The 25,282-nt window shown below is 47.6% G+C and overlaps 1 protein-coding gene across 1 annotated transcript; it reads left to right on the top strand.

Annotated features, from left to right (window-relative positions):
- Nucleotides 1-18,598: 18,598 nt before the first annotated feature.
- On the top strand, nucleotides 18,599-24,987 carry HOXC13 (homeobox C13). Its single transcript, XM_049883313.1, has 2 exons — nucleotides 18,599-19,331; nucleotides 24,731-24,987. Exons 1-2 carry the CDS (start codon nucleotides 18,599-18,601, stop codon nucleotides 24,985-24,987), a joined length of 990 nt encoding a protein of 329 aa, XP_049739270.1.
- The last annotated feature ends 295 nt before the right edge of the window (nucleotides 24,988-25,282 follow it).

The raw sequence follows: 25,282 nt of genomic DNA on the forward strand, positions 1-25,282 counted from the left end.
GAGAAAATTAAGGCCCCTAGAGGTTAAGTAATTTTCCCAAGTTCACATAGATAACAAGTGGCTTCAAACCGAGGTCTTTTGTCTCTAAAACCCATGCTCTTCTCTTTCTACCACAGCTATAGTCCTTGCTTCTTTCAATCTTCTGTTACTACAGTGATCGTTTGCAAATTCCAACTACTTGGCTGATTATAGTATCTGTTTTGAGGATTTTAATTAATTTGGGCCTTACCAAAATGAAACTTTGATGAGTTTCTGAATATTTCATTTTTTTTAGTAGACTTCTGGGCTTAGAAGATGTTTTGAAAGGGCACCTTGACCATCCCCTTGCCTCTAGATAGAACCACCCATTACTAACCATTACTAACAATCTTTACTAGGTAATAATTTTCCTGGTATCTAAGTTCTATAGGAGACACACTATAAACTCTGTTAGTCAAACTCTTAGACCTAGTCAGCCTCACTGTAAGCGTTGTTTTTTTTTTCTTGAGTCTGAACTCAGTCTCTCTCTCTCTGTACCTTCATCCACTTCTCTTCACAGCAGAGAGACAGAACAGCTTTCTTTGTCCTCTTTAAATAGCATATTTACCCTCTCCCCTTTACTGTGTAACCACAAACCCCTATGGACTTAACAGATCGTTTAAGCATTCCCTTCTTCCTTTTGGGTCATGAATTTTTTTCTCAGCTGTAACTCCTGGTGAGTTATCTCCCATTAATGATGCTGACATACAGGACCCAGATAAAGTGCTATATAAATGCTAAGTAATCACAGCCAGCTTTGGCTTTGTGATACAGGTTATCTAAGGCTGTTGAGATCAGCCCCTTGCTGTCATCCAGGATGAAATTTAAGCAGCAGACTTTTTTTTTTTGCAATGGAATATTGTGACGGGTGCCAGTGCTCTACCAGGAGCCTTCAAAAAGAGCAAGCTATTCTTTAATGGTCTGTTCTTCGATGTGAACACCCACATGGAGCATTAAGCTATACTGTTAAACTGACAGGCTTTCAGAATGGATACTCTGGGAGCCCTGTGCTGGGCATTGAGGATGAGAATGGAGAGAGATCCAGAAACAGGAGGATCCAAGCACCTCTTATAGTAGAGACTGGCACATATCCATAGCACAAAGACTTAAAAAAAAACCATTGCAATTGATTCCATTCCAACTCATAGCAACTCTATAAGACAGAGTAGAACTGCCCCATAGTGTTTCCAAGGAGCAGCTGGTGGATTCGAACTGCCGACCTTTTGGTTAGCAACTGAGCTCTTAACTGCTGCACCACCAGGGAAAGACTAGATATGCCTAAAAAAATTTTTAATTGTTTTGACAACACAATGCCAAATGACTAATGTAACTGATTTTTTTTTCACTATGTTGCCTAAATAATCTACTGTTTTGAAGTTGTGTAATTACAGTTATACTCAAAGGACCCATTTCCAACATTTGTGTGGAACAGGTGACTATAGACCTGTTCATAGACGTTATCTGTACAACACCACCTCAGCTCTTGGGGGAAAGGTAAAAATTCCAGTCATTCAAGGAAACCCTGGTGGCGTAGTGGTTAAGTGCTAAGGCTGCTAATGAAAAGGTCAGCAGTTCAAATCCAGCAGGCACTCCTTGGAAACTCTATGGGGCAGTTCTACTCTGTCTTATAGGGTGGCTACGAGTCAGAATTGACTCGACAGGCACAAGTTTGGTTTGGTTTGTCTCACAATGTCAGAGAACATATTTGGAGGTTTTTAATTAGATTACAGAGCTGGTAAATTCTTTGGGTGTTTTTGTAGAAAGATTTGGTCACCCTTCTAATTTTTTTCCACCAAAACTTCTGGGCACTTGTCATCATATGAGTAACAGGATATAAGAAAAAACCCAAAACCAAACCCGTTGCAGTCCAGTCGATTCTGACCCTATAGGACAGAGTAGAACTGCCTCATAGAGTTTTCAAGGAGTGCCTGATGGATTTGAACTGCCAACCTTTTGGAAAGCAACCATAGCATGTAACAGCTACGCCACCAGGGTTTCCAAAAGGGGATACATATATATATATATATTCTAATATGGTTGTATAGTTGGAAGGAACCTTATATTTTATAGACAACCTTTGCATTTAAAAAATAAGGAAACAGAACCAGAGTAAACAATGCCTCACTAAAGGGTACTCTGCTGTTAGGTGATGAATGTGGACTACTAATTCATACCTTTTGACTCCTGATTCAGTGCTAGTGGGGCTAGAGACTGCAACTGATTTCCTGTAATTTGTTGAGAAAAGAAGGCAATATGTTGCTTGAAGTAGTTGGTTAACTGGTGGGGTTTTTTATAGAAAAAAAAATAAAAATAGACAAGATGACCTAAATACCATTTTAAGTCTGCTATTCTTTGTCTTCTCTATTGTATACCTGTGGAAATGGATAGCAGTTACTCCATTGCACTTGTGTCTTTATCCATACCTGAAATGGTATATCTGTGCCCACCTGCATTTCTCATATATACATGAATGTTATTCAACATCTGCATGTGTGTGTTTGTGTGTAGAAGAGTACATATTTATGTTTTCCTCCATGGGTGTGTATTACTCAAACCCTATCATCAGTCTACCTACCAATTTATGCACTGTTCTGTTGTTGGCACATCCTTTGCATAATTTTCTAAAGTATTCAAGAAGAAACACAATCAGAACATATAAATACACATGTACATGAAGTCTTAAACATAAACACACATACCCAGAAATGTAGACAGATAATTGCTTCTATACATTCCCTAGCTCTTCTCAGGAGCCAGAGAAGATGTGTCTGCCCTGTACAGCTGACCAGAGATGACTGCATCGTCCCCATCCCTTAGACTCCTTGCTAAAATTTAGCCAGAGCAAAGGCTTTTCTCCCTATCAGTAGTTTTTGTGAGAAACACCTTTTCCCAGAAATTTTTATTTGGTCCACCCTTTCCTACCAACTTAATAGTTCATCAGCTTTCCAACCTCTTCTCCCACCACACCCTGATGCAGAGTTTCTGGTCTACCAGATGCCTTCACTCTCTGCCAACACATACTTGGTCCCCGTAATCTCTAAACTTCACAGGCTATTGTCCAATCTGGGACAGAAGTCCTCCTACTTCCACCCTCAGCCCATTTCAGCTCCCCTCCTCAATGCTGAGTGCTCTCCTCTTCAGAAACATTGCCTTGTCTGATTGCTGTAGCCTCTCCGCTCTCAATCTTCTCGTCTGTATTTCTATCTGGGTCCTGAGTCTATGATCCATCTCCCCACACACATGGGGCAAGGACTCCCTATGTGCAGGGATTGGCCTTACTCCTGATTTGTAATGTTCTTCTCCCCCAGCTCAGCCAGTGCCTTGCTCCTGACAGGGTGATTGACAGACCAGCTACAGTGGAAGTGATAGCCTGAATACTTCTCCTATCTCTTAATTAATTTGATGTGTTTGACATCAGCTCTGCTGCTTGTGGGGCGGCGGGGGGTTCTAGGAGTCAGAGGAGTATTGGAGACCTTGCTCTTTTTCCTTCCTTTCCCAAATAGACTAGTATTTCAACCTGACAGCTCCCGGCCGGTCCTCTGGCAATGGAGCATTGAGTATTTATTTTCCTGATGTTTTTATTCGAAAGTCTTTGCCAGGGTCATGTTGCTGAAGTCTTCCAGGTGACAGTAGCCCCTGACCCTGCTGCTGAATCCAACACATTTTACAGGTACAGCTGTTATCAGAAAATTATAGAAGCCAAAGGCAAAAGAGAGGCCTTGAGAGGTTAGCTTGGACATGCCCCGTCTCTAGTCTAGTACCCATCCATTTCTGCTCAAGTAAATTGGAAAAAATCTGGAATTCAAAGTGGTATGCAAGGGTAATGAATATTACTCTTCAAATTGCTTCTCATTATCTAGCATCCTTCACTATCAGAATAATGTTTCATTATATGGACCCACAGCTTTCCCTTTGAATATCAGCCATTTGCACTTCTGTTGTTCCCAGAAAGTGGATGATGGTGAATACAACCCACTATACACTTGAAAAAACCATTATAAAATTGGAAATAATCCAGGGAAAGTGGGCCAAATGGTCATCCCGTGATGGATAATTCAATCTTCAACCCAATCTGTATTCTTTCCAAAGTTCAGTGTAACTTCCAGACTGATTTAGCTATTAACTGTGGACATCCAAAATCCCTCCTGGCTCACAATGGTACACAGGTTTCCAAGTGTGATTAGTCTCACCCACAGATTTCAATGCTTTCTGTCTGTTCACATCCCACTCTATAGCTCTGCCCAGACTCAGAGAATGCTGGTGCCACTCAAGAGAATGCACACTTAATCAGAGTCTATGTAATGCCAAGCAGGAAGAAAATGTTGTCTGGTTAATCCATTCACATGCTACCATATATCTGGATATTTGGAAATCAGCCTATGAAGGACTGACATTTTCTTTTGTCAGCAAGATGACAGCCCTAGATTCTTGTAGTTGATCAGCATCCATGGACAAATTTAACTGCATCATTAACACTTCTTTTCTCCATCTGGCACGGTGTGGCTGGACAGAACTTCTCCCTACTTGGTGACCTCAAGACTGGTCTGAGCCGCTTGGCACTGGTTAAAAAGAGATTTGCCAGTGTCTTAAAAGTGTCAAAGATGCTGGCATGCAGCCTGACTATCAGAGAGCTGCTGTGATTTCCATAAGAGAATAAGCAGAATGCAAAGCAGAGCTGGAGGAAGGAGGCTGCCCAGTTCCTGACGTTGGCAGGGGTCATAAAACAGGAATTCACTCCATGAGACTGTGTCTGTACATTCAGGGAGTAGAGGGGGAGCAGTTACCTAGTAATTTGGGTGAACCAATTCAAAGCAGTGTATCCTTATGACCTTTGGAGAAAATGCTTTCATAACAGTCATGTTTGTAAGAGATCAGTTGGGGCCATTTCTACACTACCTAGTGAAATTAGTGGTCATGCTCTACTTAGTATGGAAATGAAGTAATTGAATGAAGTAATTTGGAAGATTCACTTGGAATCCTAAATTATCCAGATCTACATTTTGACAATTAATTGCCAAACTCTGCTTCACTTGGTTCTACGTAGTTTTCCCTATAGTATCCCTGATCTCCACAACTAGTATGTCTCCACAACTCAAAATCACTAGAAAATTGAGCTCTCTCTCACTCTCCATCCTCCACTCTTGATCCTTTGAACTGCGAGTGGGTCTGAAAGAACAGCTGGGGATGGTGGGAGAAAGAGACAGACAAGGTCAAGAAATAGAGAAGCCCAAACACCTCTTTTTCCCACTATGAGTATCCAAACTAAAGCAATTTTGAGCTAGATGGTGGAGATTTAACAAGCTATTCTAACTACTGATTTGAGAATGTGTTTGTGATTTGAAGTTGCTATAGGACTGTCAGAGCAAGCGTAAGAGTTTTGGGACCTCCTGGAGTTTTAATCCAAGGACAGGGAGGGGTTACCTAATACCCATTGATATTTATGAGGGATGATGGAAGACAAAAATTAAGTTACTTTTTATCTTTTAAGGAGAGGGTGTTAGTTAAGGACGGATGGGGCTGTGATAATAAACAGATCCCAAAATGTATAATGACTCGAACACAATAGGTGATTTCTCCCTTAGGTGAACAGTCTTTGGCATGTGATTTTTGTCAATGGGCCGTTCTCTACAGTGGTTCAGGGATCCAGACTCTCCCCGTCTTGTGTCTCCACTACCCCCCAGGGCTTCAGGGGCTACATCCAGACAGAGGAAGGGAACAGAGAGCATGGGAAAAGGGCTAGGGACACATCCACTTGTCAAAAGCCTTGGCTGGGAAATGGCACATAATAATGTATTGACTAGAACTCAGTCACATGGCCACATCAAACTGAAAAGGAAGTTGGGGAATGTCTAGCTACGGGTCCAAGAGAAGAGCTACCAGATTTGGGAGTGACTGTTGCCAAGAGACCAACCTGGAAGAGCCACATGGCGTACTACCAGTGGTCCAACCACTATAGAGAGCATACTTGTGAGAGAGTACTTCTTCCTTCAAAAGCAAGATCATTACTCCCCAAAGGGACTTATTTCCAGACAGTGTGTATTGATGGATGAAGAGAGTAAACAGGGAACAGGGGAAAAAAATAGAGGGCTCTTGTGAAAGACCAGAAGGAGAGGTGGCCACAATCAGCTGCCCTACAAAGATGGACAAGGGTCCTGTAGCTTGACTACTGAGACCTTCCACTTGCAGGAGACTGGTTCCTGTCCCCATGGAATTTCTGATCTCTGAAGCTCCTAGGTCTTGGGAGCTAAAATTTAAAAAAAAAAAAAAACTTTTGCTACTGAAAAGAATCCAGTAAAATTTGCTACTGAACACAGAATCCAGTAAAATTCATGAAGGCAGGAAAATTGCCTGTCCCTTCAATCCTAAACAAAATAAGCATATTTGCGTTAGATTAATTCCAAAACTAGATTTAATTTTTTTTTTTAAGTGCCTCATTTCCGGAGGATCAGAAGACACATCTGGCAGGGATGAGGTCATCACCAGAAGAGTCTGGATATCTACAACGAAAAACACCAGCTGTCCTTGTATTCTCACTTGTGGTGGGGAGCAAACAGCATTGCTGAACCCCTTACAAAAGGCAAAGCTTAGGGCAGGCAGCTGGATCTCCCCATTGCCTATATTCCAGGCCTTTAGCTCGCTATTAAAAATAAAAGGGCGTCTCGGTTCTCCCCCAAATGAACCGTTCTGCAGCGATACTACTTTATTCACCTCTGTGTGGAGTGAGCATTTTCATTTTCTCTTTTAACTGGAGTTTTGTTTTAAGCGCTCTCCCCTGTTTCATTTCTGGAGAGGAACTGGTACCCTGGGGCGGGGGTGGGGGACAGAACAACGGTGAGGCCGTCAAATCCCAAAGGAAAGAGCAGCCAAGGGCTTCCGAAGTAAAGGAAAAAGACTGGGAAAAAAATAATCCGTTAGTGTAGACACCTAGGGGTTAGTAGTGTCCAATGCCATAATTAAGGACCCCGTAGACGCCTTTTTGCGTGTAGGGCTCTGAGGTTTAGAGAGCTGGGAAGTGCGGTCTTTAGAGGCTGCAGGAGTCGCTGCTCCTTGTCGCCTGTCCACGCGAGAAAGCCGGATGCGAAGACTTCGAAGATTTCAGGACCTGCTCAGCACCCAGCCACAAGTCGGTTTCGCTTGCGGGGCACCGCATCCCCTAGCCGCCGGCCTTGCTGGTCTCGGTTCCGATGTTGCCTGGAGAGGGGGCCGCCCCTTCTGAAAAAAAAAAAAAAAAAAACGCTTTTGAGGGCCGTAGGTCCCATGAGGGCGAATGCGGGAAAGTGACTCCCGGCCGCCTAAAGTGGAGATGTTTCCGCGGGGTTCAGCTCTTGGAGAGGGCAGAGAGGCGCTGGGCAGATGCCCGGCTCCAGTGCGGCGCCAACACACACAAGTTCCGCTAGAAAAGTTTGAAAATACAAGTTTCTGTCCGAATCTATTTATTTATTTATTTATTTATGTCTTTTTAAAAATCTATTCCCTTACAAAAAAAAACAAAGATGTGGACAGACAGGCGCCACCCGGTCTGGGAGCTGAGGTTAGTAGCTGATGCAGATTTCGTTTAGTTGCGGTTGAGAAAATAAGGGTCGCAGGGTCCCACGCTGGAAGCGTGGGGACCTTGGTCTCCGAACTGGTGGGGACCTTGGTCTCCGAACTGCGCAAACCGTCTGGGGTTCCCTTTGAGAGGAGCGCGCTCCCTGGGCGGCCTCTGAAGTCTGGGGAAGGTTCTGTGGACGCTGCGTGTGGACCACTGGACTCTGAATCACTGTAGAGTCTGGGTAGAGAAAGCACTAAACACAACCTCCTGCCCCCTCAAAGCCGGGGCCTCTCAAGGGCCGATCTAAAGCAAGCGGCTGTGGGACTGGAAAAAGGCGAGACCTCAGCGGAGGTCTTAAGGCGTAGCTTCTGTCATTTTCTCTGCCTGATTTCAGCTAGAGAAGGTCTTCAGCTTTGGGGGGCCGAACGAGAAGCTGCCGTGAAATTAGCTAGGACCTCAACATTCCTGAGCCCTGGGGAAAGCGGAAAATTAAATAATGCTGCTAATCTATACACTAAAGATCTGGGGAGCGGGAATCATGACCCCCCTCGTTTTTCTGCCAAGCCTCTCCCAGAGTGTGCCTGCACGTCCCAGTTGGCTCCATCCCAGAGCACAGAGAAAAGCGCCTTTTTGGCCCTGAGAAGGGGAACGCTCGCCTGCAGCTTTCCACACCTGAAGCTGAAGCTACCAAGTAAAGGTTGAAGAAATGGTGGAGAGAGAGGTGTCAGGGTGTTTTCCCCAATGTCCTAGGTGATTGTAATCAAGGCGAATTTTCAGGTTATTACAAATATGTTCCCTGTTCAAATAGGGGCGACTTCATTCTTTACCCTCTAATGTGTGGCCAGAATCACAGCCCCAACATTCTCCCCAGGCAATGAGGAAGTGGTGGCAGGAGAGTGGCAACATTCCAGCCTTTTAAAAGCATACCCTAAAATTTAGACAACTCTTCCTCTTACTTACCTTTTGAGTTTTTGAATAATTCAGGAAAAAGCAAATTCTGATTGCTTGTGTTGATTCATCGCTAGAGAGGAAAAAGAGTGAAGAAAAGGAAAGCTGGTGCACCGCGATGGAGGAACAGGTCCTCCGTTCATTTTTGCTCATGTTAAAGGACAAAGCCTGACTTCCTGGGCATCAGTTCCTGGAAGGAGACTGTCTCTTCGAAGTGGAGCTGGTTAAAATTATCAAAATGCATGTATATAAAATAATACATATAAAGAGAGAGGTAGAAATAAATATAGATAGAGGTAGCTATATATGAGCTTAGAGAGAAAACAAATGGGTTTATACTTATATTCCTTGGAGGGAATATTTGGGCTCCAGATTTTCTGGGATGATAAAAGCTGGGTGGGAGGACCAACTCCCCCCATTATCCTTAGGCTGTATGTGCGCTTGCAGAGTGAAGTTGGGGGAAACCCCAGACAGCCCTCAGGTGGAAACTCCACTTGAAACCACAGATTCAGATCCCATATCTGGGCAGAGCATCTGAGAAATCCCTGCTGGGTTCAGAGCCTGAGGAGTGAGCCCTGAGAGGCCAGGGTGGAAACCAAGGGGTGTCTCTGGCTCTAGCAAAGAGCCCACTCCCCTAATGGCTGCACTCTGAGGGCCAGAGCCCCTGGGACTGACCGGACCAAGATCCAGCAGTCATTTTGTGGGGAGAGAAGTCAGGGTTGGGCTTTACGCTTTCCAGGATAAGTTGCATTTGGGAAACCATTTTCAAGGGTGGGGTTAGATTTGAAAGGTAGTAAGTCTGCTTTTCTTACTGGCAATATTTGAAAGAAGCAATTCACCATTGTCTATGGCCCTGTCCCTACTATTTCATGCACAGAGTGTTCTAAAGAAAATATTTAACATAGCAAGGTTGTAGACTCACTGTGCACCAGGTCTAGAAGTAGATTTGAACCATGTTCAACGGTATGTGGATATTATCACCATGGGTTTCTGTATAAAACATGACCATGTCACTTACTTCATATTTATTATATGTAACAAAAGCAACAATACATAGCCACACAAATTAATACTGAGATTACTAATACAGGAATAAGCAAGTGAATGGGAGAAAAGACCATCCTGCGGACATTATTCTGTATTATACTAATTCAGAATAATTTGCTTTCTTTCTTTACCATTCTGCCAGCGAACCTTAGCCAACTTTTTCAGAAGTCTATTTCCACAGCTTTTTTCTCAACCTCCTTCTGGACCCCATCCTTTAGCAAATCCTCCCTCATTTTTTAAAACCCAGAGATTCTCTCAATATTTTCTGAAAAATCTTTGTAGGTACATGATTTTCTTTTTAACCACTTCTGTCCCCCTAGACTGGGCAGAGGGAACAGAAAATCGGCTGTTTTTTTTTTTTTTTCTTTTCATATTTGGAAGATGCCCTTTCCATAGGGACCTGGGGACTGATAGAAAGAAGGAACCCCAAAGCTGATTCTTGGTCTTGGTAGTGATAATTGCCAACAGAAATCTGCGGTTAGGACTTGTCCCTGTAGATAAGCACCGGGGCCACTGGAGGCACGGGTACCTAGCTTCCAACGCCCCACATCTGTTCACCCAAACACACCCATGAATGACCAGGCACTCCTAAGCCTTCGCGCCTACCCACAGGCTGAGAGCTCTCGCGGATCTCATTAGAGTCGCTCTAGCCCACAAATAAATATACCCACCTGTGTGCTCGGCTATAGGTGCCCACAGAGTGCACACAAGTGCGTCAGGATTACGTGTGTGATCCTGCCTGGATTGCTCAATGCGCTCCGGCGCCGCGGGGAGTGGAGCGAGCGCTTCCCAGCGCGGGTACTCATCCCGCTGCCCTCCCGGTGGCGGCCATTTATCGTCCCGTGTGGAAGCGGTTTTCGCCAAGCTGAAGCTTGGTCAGGGTAAGTGAAATCAAATACTAAAAATTTACCACACATTTAAAAAAAAAAAAAACTATTAAACTAAACTAAGGAGCTTAGAGTCTTCAAGTCTTGGGAGCGATCCAGAGAGACAGAAAGAAAGAGAGGGAGTTAGATGCTGGCGCCGAGTTCCTGGCGGACGGAGGTGGCAGCTGACGCCTTTAGCTGAGGGGAACAGCATCGAGGCTCCTGAAGTGAGCAGAATCTCCCAAAATCTGTGGAAGAAAACTACCCTGAAGGAACAGTGCCAACGCCAGGATTATACCAAGTTTGGCAAGACAATAAATCGGTTTCAGACACACAACTCCGCTGGAGAAGTGATGACTGGGAAAGAAAAAAAAAAAAACAACTGGATCTCAGAATTACATTCAGCGCAGTTGCTCCTGAACATCCTCATCTCCTATATTTTTTCTGTCTTAAAAGGAAACATTTTTTTAAAGCCTCTCTGCACTTAAGCCTGAACACCATTTCCGCCTAATGGTTAGCTGTATCAAAACAACACTAGCCGAGGTGGATTAAGAAACATGTTTGTGCCAACACATAACTTTACCCAAGGTCCACCAAACCCTCTCCCATCTCAGCATGGGCACAAAGACAATTAAAGGCTTTATATTTTAAAATTAAATATGAGTATATTGTGATATTCAAGGGAAATACAATTTTTAAAAAACAAAAATAATTAACACAGATTACCTAATTATATGGATATGGGTATCTGAGGATGTATATCTTATGTTCATATTTATCTAAAGTTCCCTAAAGCATATATTATATGCTTATTTGTCTAGAGATGATAGGTCTGTAATAGACGGGAGGGAAATAAACCTGTGTGACTTCTATGGAGGGAAATTCATTAATAAGTCAAGCACTGAAAAGAGAGTTACAAGTGCTTTAAATCACAAATGTAGATTCTAACATAAAAGAATTTTTCTAAGACCCTGGAGTAGGAGAGGAATTGCACAAAATTCACCCTCCACATCTTAAGAACTGCATCTCTGCAAAACTTGAGGATGGTCTTTTCTCCCGTTCATTTGCTCAGCCCACTGAGAGATGGCCATGGTGGGGGTGGATTCATGGGGGGGGGGTGGATTCACAGAGTGTCCCTGAAGTTCACATTCTGTGTTTCCATTCCCTTCACCCCAACCCCATCAGCCTACCTCAACCAGCACCATGTCATGGCTGACTGGAAAATGTCTGCACACTATACAAGCATAAAGCACACCCACTGCAACATGTGTTCCTAGCATGTGCCCTCTGGAGCAGCATCCAAAAACCAAGACTCAACAATCATGCTTCCTAGAAATTCTGAAAGCCATCAAGTTCGGGGAGTCTGGTGAGGTGGGAATCTCTAGGCTTGGAAAGGTATTTCCTCTTCTCTGAGTTGAATTTTCTCTGATTATGCAACTGAGTGAGATAATCTTTGGGAAGAGGGAAAATGATATCCCCATTCTCCTGGTTCTTTAGATTTCATTGGCTTTGCTGCACGTACAAGGCAACACCACAGGTAAGAGGGGAAAAGGTGCCTCTAAATACTCCCTAAAGAAGGGGTAATGGAGATAGAGGAAAGAGGCTGTGAGGTAGCAAAAGTCTAACAGCCCTACTCCCCCTCCCGCACCAAGGATATCAGAGTGATAGTTGCCCTCCAGCCACTAAAATTACACCAAATTATGTATATTTTAGGAAGATTTGATTAAAATCACCACAAGCACGAATTTTTCTCCCAGATCCACCCAGGCACAAACGCTCTCTCTGTTTTTCTGTGCCATAGATCCCAAACAGAGTTGACCATTTTACCAAGGAGGGGTTTCTTTTTCCACTTTAGTTGACCCTTGTGTCTTTTCTTCACTCTTACTTGGTAATGAGGGAATTAAATATCCTTTCTTTTGGTGAGACATCTTCTGAAGGTCCTTTAATTTCTTGTGTTCTGCTCAATGATTTTCAAATTAGAATGATTAGAATGTGTTTTCTGCTATGACTGCTGAGGATGTCTGGTCATGGACAGGACTGGATGTAATCCACTTAGGGTGTTAAATTTCCCTCTTCCTCCATGATGAAATATATATATTCACTCTACCACCTGCCTCTCACAACCCCATCAGACTCCAGTTCTCAGCAACATGGTGGCTTTAAGGGGTCCTACACCCTTCTCCTCACAGAAGTAGAGATGAAATGCTCAGCTCTTCAGCCATGCCATTTATTTTTAGTCATTCTTTGAAACAGTTTAAACTGTTCACTGCAACCCTAAAAAAAGTATCGGAGTCCACAATCCCTCTCTGTCCTTGGAAAAAATGTTATTTCCTATATCTTCTTTTAAAATAACAGAAAATCTTTCAAAAAGAGTAGTTGGTGTGCCTCCCTTCTAGGAGCCCCAAGCCTAGACTTTAAAAGATAGAGGAAAGGATTGAAAGCGATAACTACCTTTTCCAGGCATTCAGTTTGTTGGCTTTCTCACCAAAAGGGGCCTTTGTTAGATATCTCCTGGGAAGCCAAATCCAGCCCCCAGCAAACACTCCTCCACCTCTTCACCAAGACCCCTCAGCTCCCTTGTCTAACTTGAAAATGAACTTGGACTTCCCTATCAGACAGGCCCTAAAACCAGGAGAGATTTTATTTGTCTGTTTCTGAAGGGCTTCACTCAAAGGGGGAGCTGTATTGGGGGAGGGGGGCCCCACCTGACAGCTCTCTCCTGAAACTGAGGATAGGGTGGAGAGAGGGGCTGTGGGGAAGAGAGAAGGGGGAGGAGATACTTTGTTAATTTCTTAACTCAGCATTTATTCCCTGAACTTCTTTTGTCAATGGGAGTTGCGGGGGGGGGGGGGGCGGGTGTCAAGTGACTGGCTGAGATGCTGCAGAAAAAGAAGAGGAGATGGGAGGGGTGAGGATTAGGAAAGGGATGGGGCTTGGGAAGGAGGGAAGGAGGAAGGTTGGGGAAGGGGCTCTGTGATGAGCTTGTCTGGGCTAGGAGGATGTGGAAGCTGTGCAAAAAAGGGGGTGGGGTTGAGGACTCTGGAGGAAGCTTCCTGAGAGTGCCCCATGAAAGGGGCCACCTGACCTCCCCAACCAAGGCCAGTAATACCACCAGGCAGAGTCTGTGACTTGGAACAGGCTAGAGGGGAATCTAAGAGGAGATTAGTGATGGGACCCCTGTATCAATCCCTAAGGAGACAAAGAGAAGAAGTATGGGGTGGCCCCCAAACCCTGGGCCAGTGCTGTAGGTTCTAACTAGGCAGCAGAAGGGAGTACATTTCCCTAATGTCTAAAAGAGGGAATCGAGTGAGGCCTGGAGGAAGGCAAGTTTGGGTCTGAGAGTGGAAAACTCTGAAATGAGGAGCAAAGTGATACCTCAGCCACCCTGGTCCTGATCTTCCCTCAACCTGGTGACAGAGGGAGGGAGAACAATAAAGGTGGATGACACCAGGATGGCACCCCCTGTCCAGGAGGTAAGTTCCCAGGCTGGGAGGAGAGACTGGGGTGGCCCTCCTCTGAAGCTGGGCTGTGGGGGTGGAGGGATCAAAGTAGAGCAGGTTCCAGAGGGATTGAGGAGCCTGGGAGGTGGCATCCTCGCGTCTGCACGCTCCTTAGACCGCCCCCGACCTTGCTTGCTGAGGCAGGAAAGATGGAGGAAAAGAGGCCTGGAGGGGACTGGGCAGGGCCAGGGAGACACTTTTCTTTCCTTTCCCACCAATATTGCCCTTTGTAGCCCACCAGGAGTTCCTCGCCCAAGTGTGTGGTAGGGTTTCCCCACTCAGATACACTCTCCAGGTTGCACCCTCATATGGCCTCCCTGAACCCCCAACTTCTTCTTATAAGTGGCCTCTCAATTCCAAAAATCTCTTTCTTTCCTGGATCCTCGGGCCCTGTGGCCTCTGTCCTACACAAATCTCCTCTCCCATCCTGCAGATGGGACCCTGGACAGGAAAGAGCTCCCCAAACTCTATGCCTGCCCTCCAAAGCCCCAAGTCTGAGCCAGAATCCAAACCCCTTGGTGGCAAGGCTCTTTGTTTTCCTGCAGCCTCAACCCACCCTGTCCTTTTTTAAAACTGGAATTTCTCCCATAAAAAAGGGGGCAGTGTTTGAAAGCTTCAATCTCTTTTTTCCAGGGAATATTGACGAAACAGAGGAAGGAGGGAGCAGGGAAGGAAATCAACTGATACTTAATCTCCAGAGAAGGGCATCTAGGAGTTAAGGGCATACCAACCTCATTTCTCTCATCGTGCTCCCAGGTCTGGTGTTCAAGCTACACCCAGCCCTCCCATGTGGGCATCAAGCTTGCACTCTCTTGCAAATGCTGCAAACTTACAGCTCTGACTTTTCTCTTAAATACATTGGACCTGGAATTCCACCTCTCAACTTCAGAAAAGCAGAGACATCTGCCTCTTTATTTTCCAGTTATTTTTCTGAGGGATGTCTTTGTAAGTAGAGGCCAAGATTAGCATGCAAATAACCATTAAGTGTGTATGCTGAGAGATAAACAGACAAGCCGCGATCTTTATTTGCATTTAGAGGATTTCCGCAGAGAGCCTGGTATCTTCGTGAGCACATTTGAGCTTGGGTCCATAAGGGCATGTACGTGCAGCCTGCACACGTCGGCAAACCACGGGCGCACACAGTTTCGGTGAGAAGGCACACTATCTCCTTTATAAGTTAGAGCCTTTGAAAGGAAGAATTTCAAGAGCTGAGTTTAGCCAAGAGGAAGCTAAGGACACAGTGGCCCCCTCTGGCCCTCCAACTCGTCCTTCGCAATTGTCCCTTGAAAATGGAGCCCAGAGGAGAGACCGGGCTTCCGGGCGGGGTCCAGGGACCATTTTCCAGTCTCATTTGGTATAATTAAATTCTCCCGTCTTCCCCACCCCCCCCACCAGCAGCTCAGCTAAAGACCAAGGGGCCATAGTCCTTATTTCTCTTGGTTTTCTCTAAACTTCATCCCTAGTCAAGCTCCACCACCCCATCCTCAAAAGCCCGGCGGGATGAGGTGTGGTCGCGTGGCGGGGGGTGAGCGCCGCAGCCGAAGATTTCCGCTCCGGCTTTCTAGGGCGGGATCGCCTCGGAGATGTAATTGCTACTTGTCCAGTGATGCATATTCTCCTAGAGTGTTTAATTTGGTTTTATTTGTGTCTCAGCGAGACCCGCATTTTTTCGGGGGAGGGGGGAAGAGGCGACCCCAGGTTTAAAGCTAATTAACCAACGAGGCTCTCTTCCCTCTGCGCCTCCCTCCTGGTTCAGGTTGCGCCCCAGCCATGGAGCCAGCGGTTGCAGGCGCCGAGGGTCTAGGGGAACTGAGCGAAAGAGAAGGCATCCTTCTGAGCATGCGGGCACTTCCCCAGCGGCTTTTAGCGCCCTTTGCGGTGAACTTTCCCCTCCTGCCTATCCACTCCTACAAGTCGCTTCGGTGGCCTGGACTTTGGTTTCCTCGCGCCGCTGAATTTTGGCTGCATAGTGCCCCTAATAAATGGAATTGTAAAGCTGCCGGGTTAATTAAATCTATATCTCATTGCAATAGGAATAGTTAATGCCCTTACATAAACTCGGAAAAGAACATACTATTAATTTTATTTATTGCTGGGCCGCCCTGCACCCAGGTCCTTCCCAGTCTTCTGCCTCCATCTCCAAAGGCCGGGGACGCGTCTTTCGATACGGGCCACGGGGGACCACACCTAGTCTTGGGCTGGAGCGTTCCTGAACCCGGGAGGGAGACCCAAGAATGAGACAGACGTTTTAGATATTTTGTTCCTGCTGGTGGCCCCACTGGGCCAGTCCATGTCGCCCCTGTTTCTCCTCGTGAACCGGTCACCTCACAGGAGAGAAGGCCAAGGCCTCCGCACCACCTCTACGACCTGCGGCTCGAAATAGGCGGACATACCCGCCCCCACCAGCTGGGCCTCTAGCAGACCCGGAGGCCAAGGTCACACGACCCAGTCTAGACTCGGCCAGCCCATGTTTGCTCTCATTTTACCTTGAACTTGGACTCCGGCTGCAGGGAAGCCAGTCTTCTAGAGAGCAGCCGGCTCCTAGCGAGACCTCACCCTCCCCTCGGCTCATTTCTCTTCGCCCCATCATTATTTTCCTCAACACACACCCAAGCTAGCCTGATTGTTTCAAACCTCTTTTGGTTGCATTTTTCCTCTTACTAGCGTCCCAGCCCGCAGCCTCCTTTCTGAACTCGAAGCTGACCCTTCTGGACGAAGATCACAATGTTAAGAATTACGTTTCTAGCGAACAGACATCTTAAATCACAGACGCCAGGGTGCTGTCCACCGTCAAACACCACCTTCTGCCTACAGGGAGAATGGAGGCATTTGCAGCCCTTAGGCCAGAACTCAGCGCAGACCTGGCCATTTGCTCTCGGGTTGGAGGAGGTCCAGCGGGTCTGGCTTGACCGGGGGCAACTGTGTGGCCACGGTTTGTGTGCTCTCTCAACACGAGCACCAGACATTTAAAAACCATGCCAGGGCAGGAAAGTGAGAGACGCTGCAGCTCCTCTACACTCTTTTTTCTCTGTTTATTATACCCTCTCCTTCACAGACGCCCTGTGCTGAAAGGGAAGTTGGCTCAATTTCGTGGAGATGTGCCCCGAAAGTGGTGACTCCACTGAGGCACCAAATTGGGCATAGGAGGCCTAACAAGTTGGGAGACCGGAAGGGAGGAAGAGGGGGCTTTTGAAAAATTAGTAAATTGGTGTTAATTTTTTCTGTGAAATGCGGGGCGGGGGGAGGTTAGAACATGAAAGGACTTCAAACTAAAAGGTAATGACCCCAAGAAAGCCGCGGGAGCTGGGGTGGGGGGCTATCCAACTGGAGATTGCGTTGATCTTGGCTGTGTCCGGCCCTTCGGTTCTCACCCTCCTGGTCCAACGCCCTGCTCAGGCTGCTGAGGGTGGAGACGGGCCCCACGGGGCTGATGTCGTGCCTGGTGCACCCGAGAGAGGTGTGCCCGGGAAGGGTCCTTCAGAGGGGGCAGCGCCGACTCTTCTCCGCTCTTCACGTTTCCTTTTGTACACTGAGCCCAGACCGCTTGCTCTTGTTCTTATCCAGGTCTTTTTAGCTTTCCTAAAGCAAATACATTTCCCCCTTTTCTTTGAAATATTTTACTCTAAGACTTTTATTTCTACTGTATACTGAGACATCACCCTATTCTATAGCCCCCTTCCATTTCCCTCCTTTTATTCTTTCTTCCTTTCTCACAGAGAATATTCCATCGCGTTTTCTCCCGTTGAGCGATGATGAGTGTGTTTGGGGGCTATCATGTCTCCCCAGCCCTCTACGCTCGGCTTGAGGGATTGAGGAAGACCGGCGGGGAGGAGAGGAGAGTCGGTCTCCGACGACTGGGGCTTTGGGAAAAGAGGCTGAAGGTCGGAAACAGAAACACAATTCCCTATCAAAGGCTCGCTCCGCGGCGTCGGGTTCTCTCTCTGCAGCCGCGCGAGCTACAGGGGAGTCCTCCAGGGCCAGAGCCAGGACTTCCCCACGCCCTGCCTGCGCTCTCCCGCCTATTTTCAGTTTCTTCATTTATTTAAAAAAAAAAAAAAATCCGGTTTCTCCTCCACTCTTAGTCCCATCTCCCCCAGTTTTAGTCCCAAACCCCAATCCAGAGACCTCGGCGGTCACAGCGAGCGGCTTTTGGGTAAGGGTCGGTCTCCCCCACACACATCCTAAGCCTCAGGAAGGTGCCCAGGAACAGCCCTTGCCTCCCCAGAACCTTTTGCATCGGCCAAATTCGGTCGCCCCCTCCTCCCTCTCCCTCCCAGGGGCCTGCCAGGGGGCGTTGCCTTGTCCCTTTAAATCTCCCAGCTCCCGCCTCTTTGCCCCTTCTGAGAGCCAATCAGCAGAGACTTCTTCCCTTTCTCCCCGCCCCACCTCGAGGGGAGGGAACCCCAGGAGACTAAGCCTGAGCGTCACGTGCACTGACCGCATCACGTGGACGAGGGAGGGGTGCCGAGGCGAGGCGGGCGGGAGCCGGCAGATTTCTTAATGAAGTGTCTCCGCATGCGTAGAGGGAACCTGGGGGAGGGAGGTGGAAGCACCCGGAGGGAGAGGAGGAGGAGAGGGCTGGGGAGGGAAGGGAGGAGGGGTGGGGGAGGGGAAAAGGGAGCGAGGTGTCTCCCTAGCTCTCTGCCTCTGGCAAGTGGAGTTTTTAAAAAGCTCGAGCAGATCATGTCATGACGACTTCGCTGGTCCTGCGTCCGCGCTGGCCGGAGAGCCTTATGTACGTCTATGAGGACAGCGCGGCAGAGAGTGGCAGCGGCGGCGGCGGCGGGGGAGGTGGCGGCGCTGGAGGCGCGGGGGGCGGCTGCAGCGGAGCGAGCCCCGGCAAAGCCCCCAGCATGGACGGGCTGGGCAGCAGCTGCCCAGCCAGCCACTGCCGCGACCTGCTTCCGCACCCGGTGCTGGGCCGCCCGCCGGCTCCCCTGGGCGCCCCTCAGGGCGCCGTCTACACGGACATCCCGGCACCGGAGGCTGCGCGCCAGTGCGCCCCGCCGCCAGCGCCCCCCACCTCGTCCAGCGCCACCCTGGGCTACGGCTACCCGTTCGGGGGCAGCTACTACGGCTGCCGCCTGTCGCACAACGTGAACCTGCAGCAGAAGCCTTGCGCCTACCACCCGGGCGACAAGTATCCGGAGCCGTCGGGCGCCCTGCCCGGTGACGACCTGTCCTCCAGGGCCAAGGAGTTCGCCTTCTACCCTAGCTTCGCCAGCTCCTACCAGGCGATGCCCGGCTACCTGGACGTGTCGGTGGTGCCCGGGATCAGCGGGCACCCGGAGCCGCGTCACGACGCGCTCATCCCCGTCGAAGGCTACCAGCACTGGGCTCTTTCCAACGGCTGGGACAGTCAGGTGTACTGCTCCAAGGAGCAGTCTCAGTCCGCCCACCTCTGGAAGTCTCCCTTCCCAGGTAAGGAAGGCTCCCGGTCGCCGCCACCGCCGCCGCCGCCTCTGGCGACCCCTCCCCGCCCTGCCTGCCCCGGGGGCCCCGCGCCCCAGCCACCCCCGCCGTCTGGCCCCGGCGCGCCCGCTCGGCTGGGTTGCCGATGGAGCCGGCCGGGCGAGCTGCGCTGAGGAATGCGCCGGGGAAGAAATCTGCTCCGACACGTTCCCTGGAGCTGCCCGGCAGAGGGTGAAGCAATCACAGGCGCCCAAGCGCCGGGCCGCCCGCTCGGCTCGGGTCGGGAGCTCGCCTCCTCCTCCCCCTGCTTGCTCCAGCTTCACGCGCGGGTGCTGGTCCCCGAAGCCCGGCCAGAATGGGGGTGGGGTGGGCCTCGGGTACCCTGTAATCCGCAACTGTCAGGACAAATCCTCAACCCACCGAATAATTGAGCGAAAAATAAGAACCGCAAATACTGTTGACTGAATTTTCGGGATCCTTTTTAGGCACTAGATAGGTTTTTTTTTTAAGCGATCTAATTCGCCGTGATCTACAGAAATGTAGTGTGCTGTCTTTTTTTTTTTTTCTTGATTTATTTTAAAAATTCGGCCACAAATTTCCTGATTATTGACGGAGCAGAAGAGCTAAAACATCTTAGAGAGGGTGTGAGAGAAGGCGATTGGCATCCCACCCTGGGGTTTAAAACCTTTTCCTCTCGGGCATACTGAGCTCAACACCAGTGGGTGTTCCCACCGCCAGCTCCTCCAGATGTGGACGAGAAGGAGAGTTAGTTGACTATGACCCAGACACGGAGAGAGAAGTGTGAGGATGGGGGGGGGGGGAAGGACAAAGGCCTGGTCTGGGGACTCCTCAGTCCTGCCTGGCTACCTGTGGGTAGACTCACCCCTCTCCTGATGATGCTATATTTGAATGGGAGAGGATCTTGCAATCCCTGTTCTTCCCCTGGAGAAAGGCCAGTCAGAGGTTTCCCAAAACAGGGTAGGAAGCCTCCAGTTCTGCGCTGCCATGAGAAATCAGGATTTGGGATGAAGGGAATACAGCACGCTTGAGCCTCCTCTTGCAGCTGTAAGCAGAGCCCAGTAGGAAAGGCACTTTCTGGTGCCTACAGGGGTTCTGGGGGCCCTGAGCAGCCACAGTTGTCTCCCATGCTTCCCAGACTGCCCCCCCTCCCAGCTCCACATACTGGCCCAGGAACATTTTCATTGCAAAGCTTAGACCTGAAGACCTCCTATGGGTGGGCCAGAAATTCCTCTGCATCCGGGTTTGGGAGTAGAGGTAGATTGCAAAAAATCACTGAATGATATTACAGTGTAAATAATATTCTTGTAAATATTATGAAATTAGTATAATACAATTCAATACCAGGATAGGACCCACACTAGGTACCCCTTTTCTGGCTGCCCAAAGATTTAATGATGGTAAGATTTCAGTACATGGTGTCGTGCTTCACCTACACTGCCTGCAATAATATTTTTATACAATTTCTGTTATAATAACCTAGTATGAAGCACATAATAACATATTTCTAGAAGACAGGCAATTCACATGCAGGTATACAGTAATGTATATTGAGGGATGGTCCTTTAATTTCCACTTCACCCAAATGGAAAGCTCCTTAGGAGACAGGGATCCAGCAGAAATTCCTGGGGCAGGGGAGTCCATGGGCTGTGCCAAGGGGTCAAGGGGTAGGGGAGCAGATGCCCACCAGACCTATTGTGGGTGAGAACAGGCAGGCCTAGGGCAATGGGCAGTAGTTTTGGTGTGAAGAAGGAGAAGAGAGGGAACTGCTCTGGCATTCCTGTGTGTGCATGTGGAAGGGGGTGGTAGTGAAAGACTGAAGAAAAGCTCAGAAATATCTTTGAGCAAAATAAACATCTCAAAGATCCCCCTCAAAACTGCTAAAGATAAACACTCTTTGATCACAGCCTCCTAGAGAAAAATATCTTTGAAATACAAAAAATACAGCCCAATTGAGATTTAATACACTTACAAATTACGGCATAGAAATGGATACAAAACCCAGTGATTCTCAGCAGCTATGTGCTCACACACTCCCCTTGTGGAAACAGAATCAGGCTGGTGTATCAAAGTGAGTGCAGAAGTCCAGGCAAGAGGCAGATGAAAAAGAAATTATTTTCAGACACCCTCCATCTCTCTACCCACACAGAGATCCTTTAGAAGTAGTGAGATTTCTAGATAACTCTGTCTATGCAATTGTGGTTTGTTCTGCAGCATCTAGCCATAAACACTACTGTCTCTCTTGAGCGCCTCTGGCTCTGAGAAACCTCATCTATGGCAGCCTAGGCCAGTGTGGAAGATGGAAGCGATTGTTCAGAACGATTCAGATAATTAAGGCCAAGATGTTTTGTGGCTTCTTCCTTTCCCCAATTATACAGACCCTTGCCTCATTTCTGTGTTATTGGGTTTTGTTTTGTTTTTTGTTTTCTTCTCCCTATGCCGAACGTAGATTTTTTTTTTTTTTTTTAGAGAGAGAGGCAGAAATTCCATGAGAGAATCAGAGATTGAGAGAGAGGGAGATGGGGTTGGAGGAGAGAGTGATAAAAAGAGCAACAAGGGGTTCTTTGGGTCTTTCTGAAAGTCTTTACTGACAGGCCTTTGGGTTTTGGTTGAGAAGAGCAGCTAGTATTTCTCACCAAAACAGACCAGGACAAGGTTCTCTATAGAGCCCAGGGCCAGGTTGTGGGGTGGGCAGTCAAGAGCAGGTGGGCAGTGGGGCCCTGTACATAGAGGCCCCTCAGCCCCAATAAAAAGCTACAGATTAGCAGTGATCTAATTTTCAATCTATTCTCAAAGGTGTCTATTAGATTTCCAGGTATGGAGTGGTTTGTGTATATGCTCGGGAGGGAGACTGGGGAAGGGTTGATTGTAAAATTAATAGCCCAGTCCCACTCACTTTAGGCAGTGTAGCCGCAACTCCAGGACTAAGCTACCAGATGTTTCTACATCTGTCGATCCTACCTCCTTTCCAAACAAGGCAGCAGACAGTGAAAACAGGCTTCTCTGAGAGGCAAGACTGGAGCTGTTTCCCCAGGAGGTCAAAACAACCATCAACTTGGTCTCATCCACGAGAAATGGCCAAATCAATCCTTAGCATTCTACAGTGATAAATAACCAGTTTAGACCAGTTGTGTATTTTTAAACTGATTTTTAGGATAGTGTCAATTAAACCTTATTTGAAATTTAGAATTGGTATTTAGGGGACCCAAAATTGGGTAGGTAATTATGAGAGGTTCCAGAAAGTGGTGTAAAAAAAAAATTAGGGGCAATTATCTGGGTGTTTCAGAAACCAAAATCCATGTTTACCTTAATTTGGTCTTGAAGGAAAGGAAGGTGTTCTGAAACTGGATTGTACCAGATGACCTGTTTCCATTTTTTTAAACTTACTGTATCATTATAGAGTCAGAAAATCTGGATTTGAAATCTGGTTCTGCCACTTCATTTTATTTTACCCAGTTTGTGCTTCCTATTTCTGATTTTGTAAAACGGGCTTAATAAAATAAACCTGAAATGTTCTGAGGATTAAAAAACAACAAAAACAAAAAATTCCTGGTATTACTACTTAAAGCATTAGTTTCCTGAATCATAGGTACATCTATAAATTAAGACAAATTTGAGAACAGAGATTTTTTTAATTACACACAAAAAAATTTTTTAACCTACAGAATCTGAGCTGTTAAAATGAAGTTGTTTTTTTTTTCAGAATTAAAAAAAAAAAAAACTTTGACCTACCTATTCGTACAGAGGCAGAGAGAAGTGACCAGTCTGACAATTTTCCTGAGCAATTGTTATCATGAAGACAGCCAAACCAGACCATTTGAGCCCCTCTCTCTCATTTTCTTCCTGAGCATTTTGTTTTCCCCAGCATTTGATTGTGACCACTTCCCTCCCCATCCTGAATAGACAGGGGCCCCTGGGAGAGCAGACCCAATGCAGAAGGGTGTAGAGAAGGTGTTTTTCAAGGATAGAGTTTCCGGAAGAGCTTTGAGTCTTCACTTTGGCTGTGTCTACACTTCCAAAGGGCTGTAAGAATGAAAGGGAAATCCCAGATATTCAGCCCTCCTTATTAGCTTCTTCCTTGAGAAGTCTAACAATTTCATGGGAAAAAAAAAAAAACTGAAGGGTGAATTATTCAGATAATCTCCCTAGTTCCCCACTTACCAACAAGTGTTGCTATGATCTTTTATTGACAGTGGTAACGGTGGAGTGAAAGGGGGAATGTAAGTAACATACAGTTCCTATGAAATTTTCAGAGCTTAAAGAAAGGAAAGATTGGATTGGTAGTGGTTGAGGTGACAATGTATTCAGGGTTTAGGGATAGGTCGGGGGCATGGAATGGAGGCAGTTACTCTAGCCTTGGAGGAAGAGCAAGGGGAGAGGGGTGAAGCAGAATTTGCTCTGTTTTGATGGGTGGGGATTTGTAGGGGCACTGAAAGGAGACACGAAGTTATTTTATAGAAGACTGGGGAACAGTGGTCCTTTTGCCTCCACTGATGGGCAGACCCTGGGATATGGACCCCCTACTTTCAGAGACCTGATTCCCTGTGTCTCAGTGCCAAGATCCCCCACCTTGGGTGTTGTTAGGTGGCTCACAACAAATGTGGTCACTGGGCCCCAATTCCAAGTGATTGGCCCCCAAGCAGCCTGGCTTCATTTGAACAGTTTTCTTCTTTTTATCTGTTGGTGCAGGCCTTGGATCCCTAGTGCAGAACCGGTGCCCAAAGGCATGAGGACCCATGCCCTCACAAAAACATACAAAAGAATGCCTTCTCCTGACAATGGGCAGAGTAGAAGCTGATCTACTGCAGGAAGGAGGAATTTTTCTGAATATCTGCAATCCTGCAGGGACTGCAGGCCAGGGTGGAAGGGAGGGGGGAGCTGCAAAGGGACAAGGACCTTAATGCTGTGCAGAGCCATAGTGGAGCCTGAGGCAAGAGGAAAAGTTAGTACTACTGATCCCATGTTTCTTTAAAATTTTTATATTTTTGTTAATCATGGATTTTTTGCATTCATTCTGACTTTTTAAACATTGCATTAAAATATTGTTTATCTTGGTTATTGAATTTTTTTTATCCCCCCTCGTAAATTTTGCGCCAGAGGCCGGTGCCTCACTAGGTGCACTTTTCTTCTTTTTATCTGTTGGTGCAGGCCTTGGATCCCTAGTGCAGAACCGGTGCCCAAAGGCATGAGGACCCATGCCCTCCCATTTGTGTCCTTGCTAATAACAGACATTCAAAGGATTGGAGGGGGGGTGCCTTCCCCAGGCAGGCAATCCCCTGGCCCTCGTGGCTTGCCTGTCCACACCCTGTGCCTCAGCGGTCTCCCCGGCCCTTAGTCCCGGCCAGCCGCAAGCCTCATGCTCTCCTACCCGCCCTCTCTTTCCCTCCCAGACGTGGTACCCCTACAGCCCGAGGTGAGCAGCTATCGGCGCGGGCGCAAGAAACGGGTGCCCTACACTAAGGTGCAGCTGAAGGAACTAGAGAAGGAGTACGCAGCCAGCAAGTTCATCACCAAAGAGAAGCGCCGGCGCATCTCGGCCACCACGAACCTCTCTGAGCGCCAGGTCACCATCTGGTTCCAGAACCGACGGGTCAAAGAGAAGAAGGTGGTCAGCAAATCGAAAGCGCCTCATCTCCACTCCACCTGACTGCCCGCCCAGCCGCCCACCCCGTCTATTTATGTCACCGCTTTGTACTAGAACCGAACCCACAGAAGGACCCTCCGCCGGTGCATACGAATATTTAATATTAACAATAAAGAGGAACCGCGTGCAGCTGGGAGGCGGACCAGGCCGGGTTCCACCACCCTTTACTCTCCACCCCATGCCCCAACCCCCATCCCGAAGGAACCCACCGGCCCTCAGCAGTTCTGGAGGTGGGTCGGAGTGGGCTATAGGAAGAAGTTTGCCGGCCTCCAATCCCCCTTGCCCTTACCCTTAGCCT

The sequence above is a fragment of the Elephas maximus genome, chromosome 4 (genome assembly GCF_024166365.1).
Source record: "Elephas maximus indicus isolate mEleMax1 chromosome 4, mEleMax1 primary haplotype, whole genome shotgun sequence".
NCBI classification, from domain to species: domain Eukaryota; kingdom Metazoa; phylum Chordata; class Mammalia; order Proboscidea; family Elephantidae; genus Elephas; species Elephas maximus.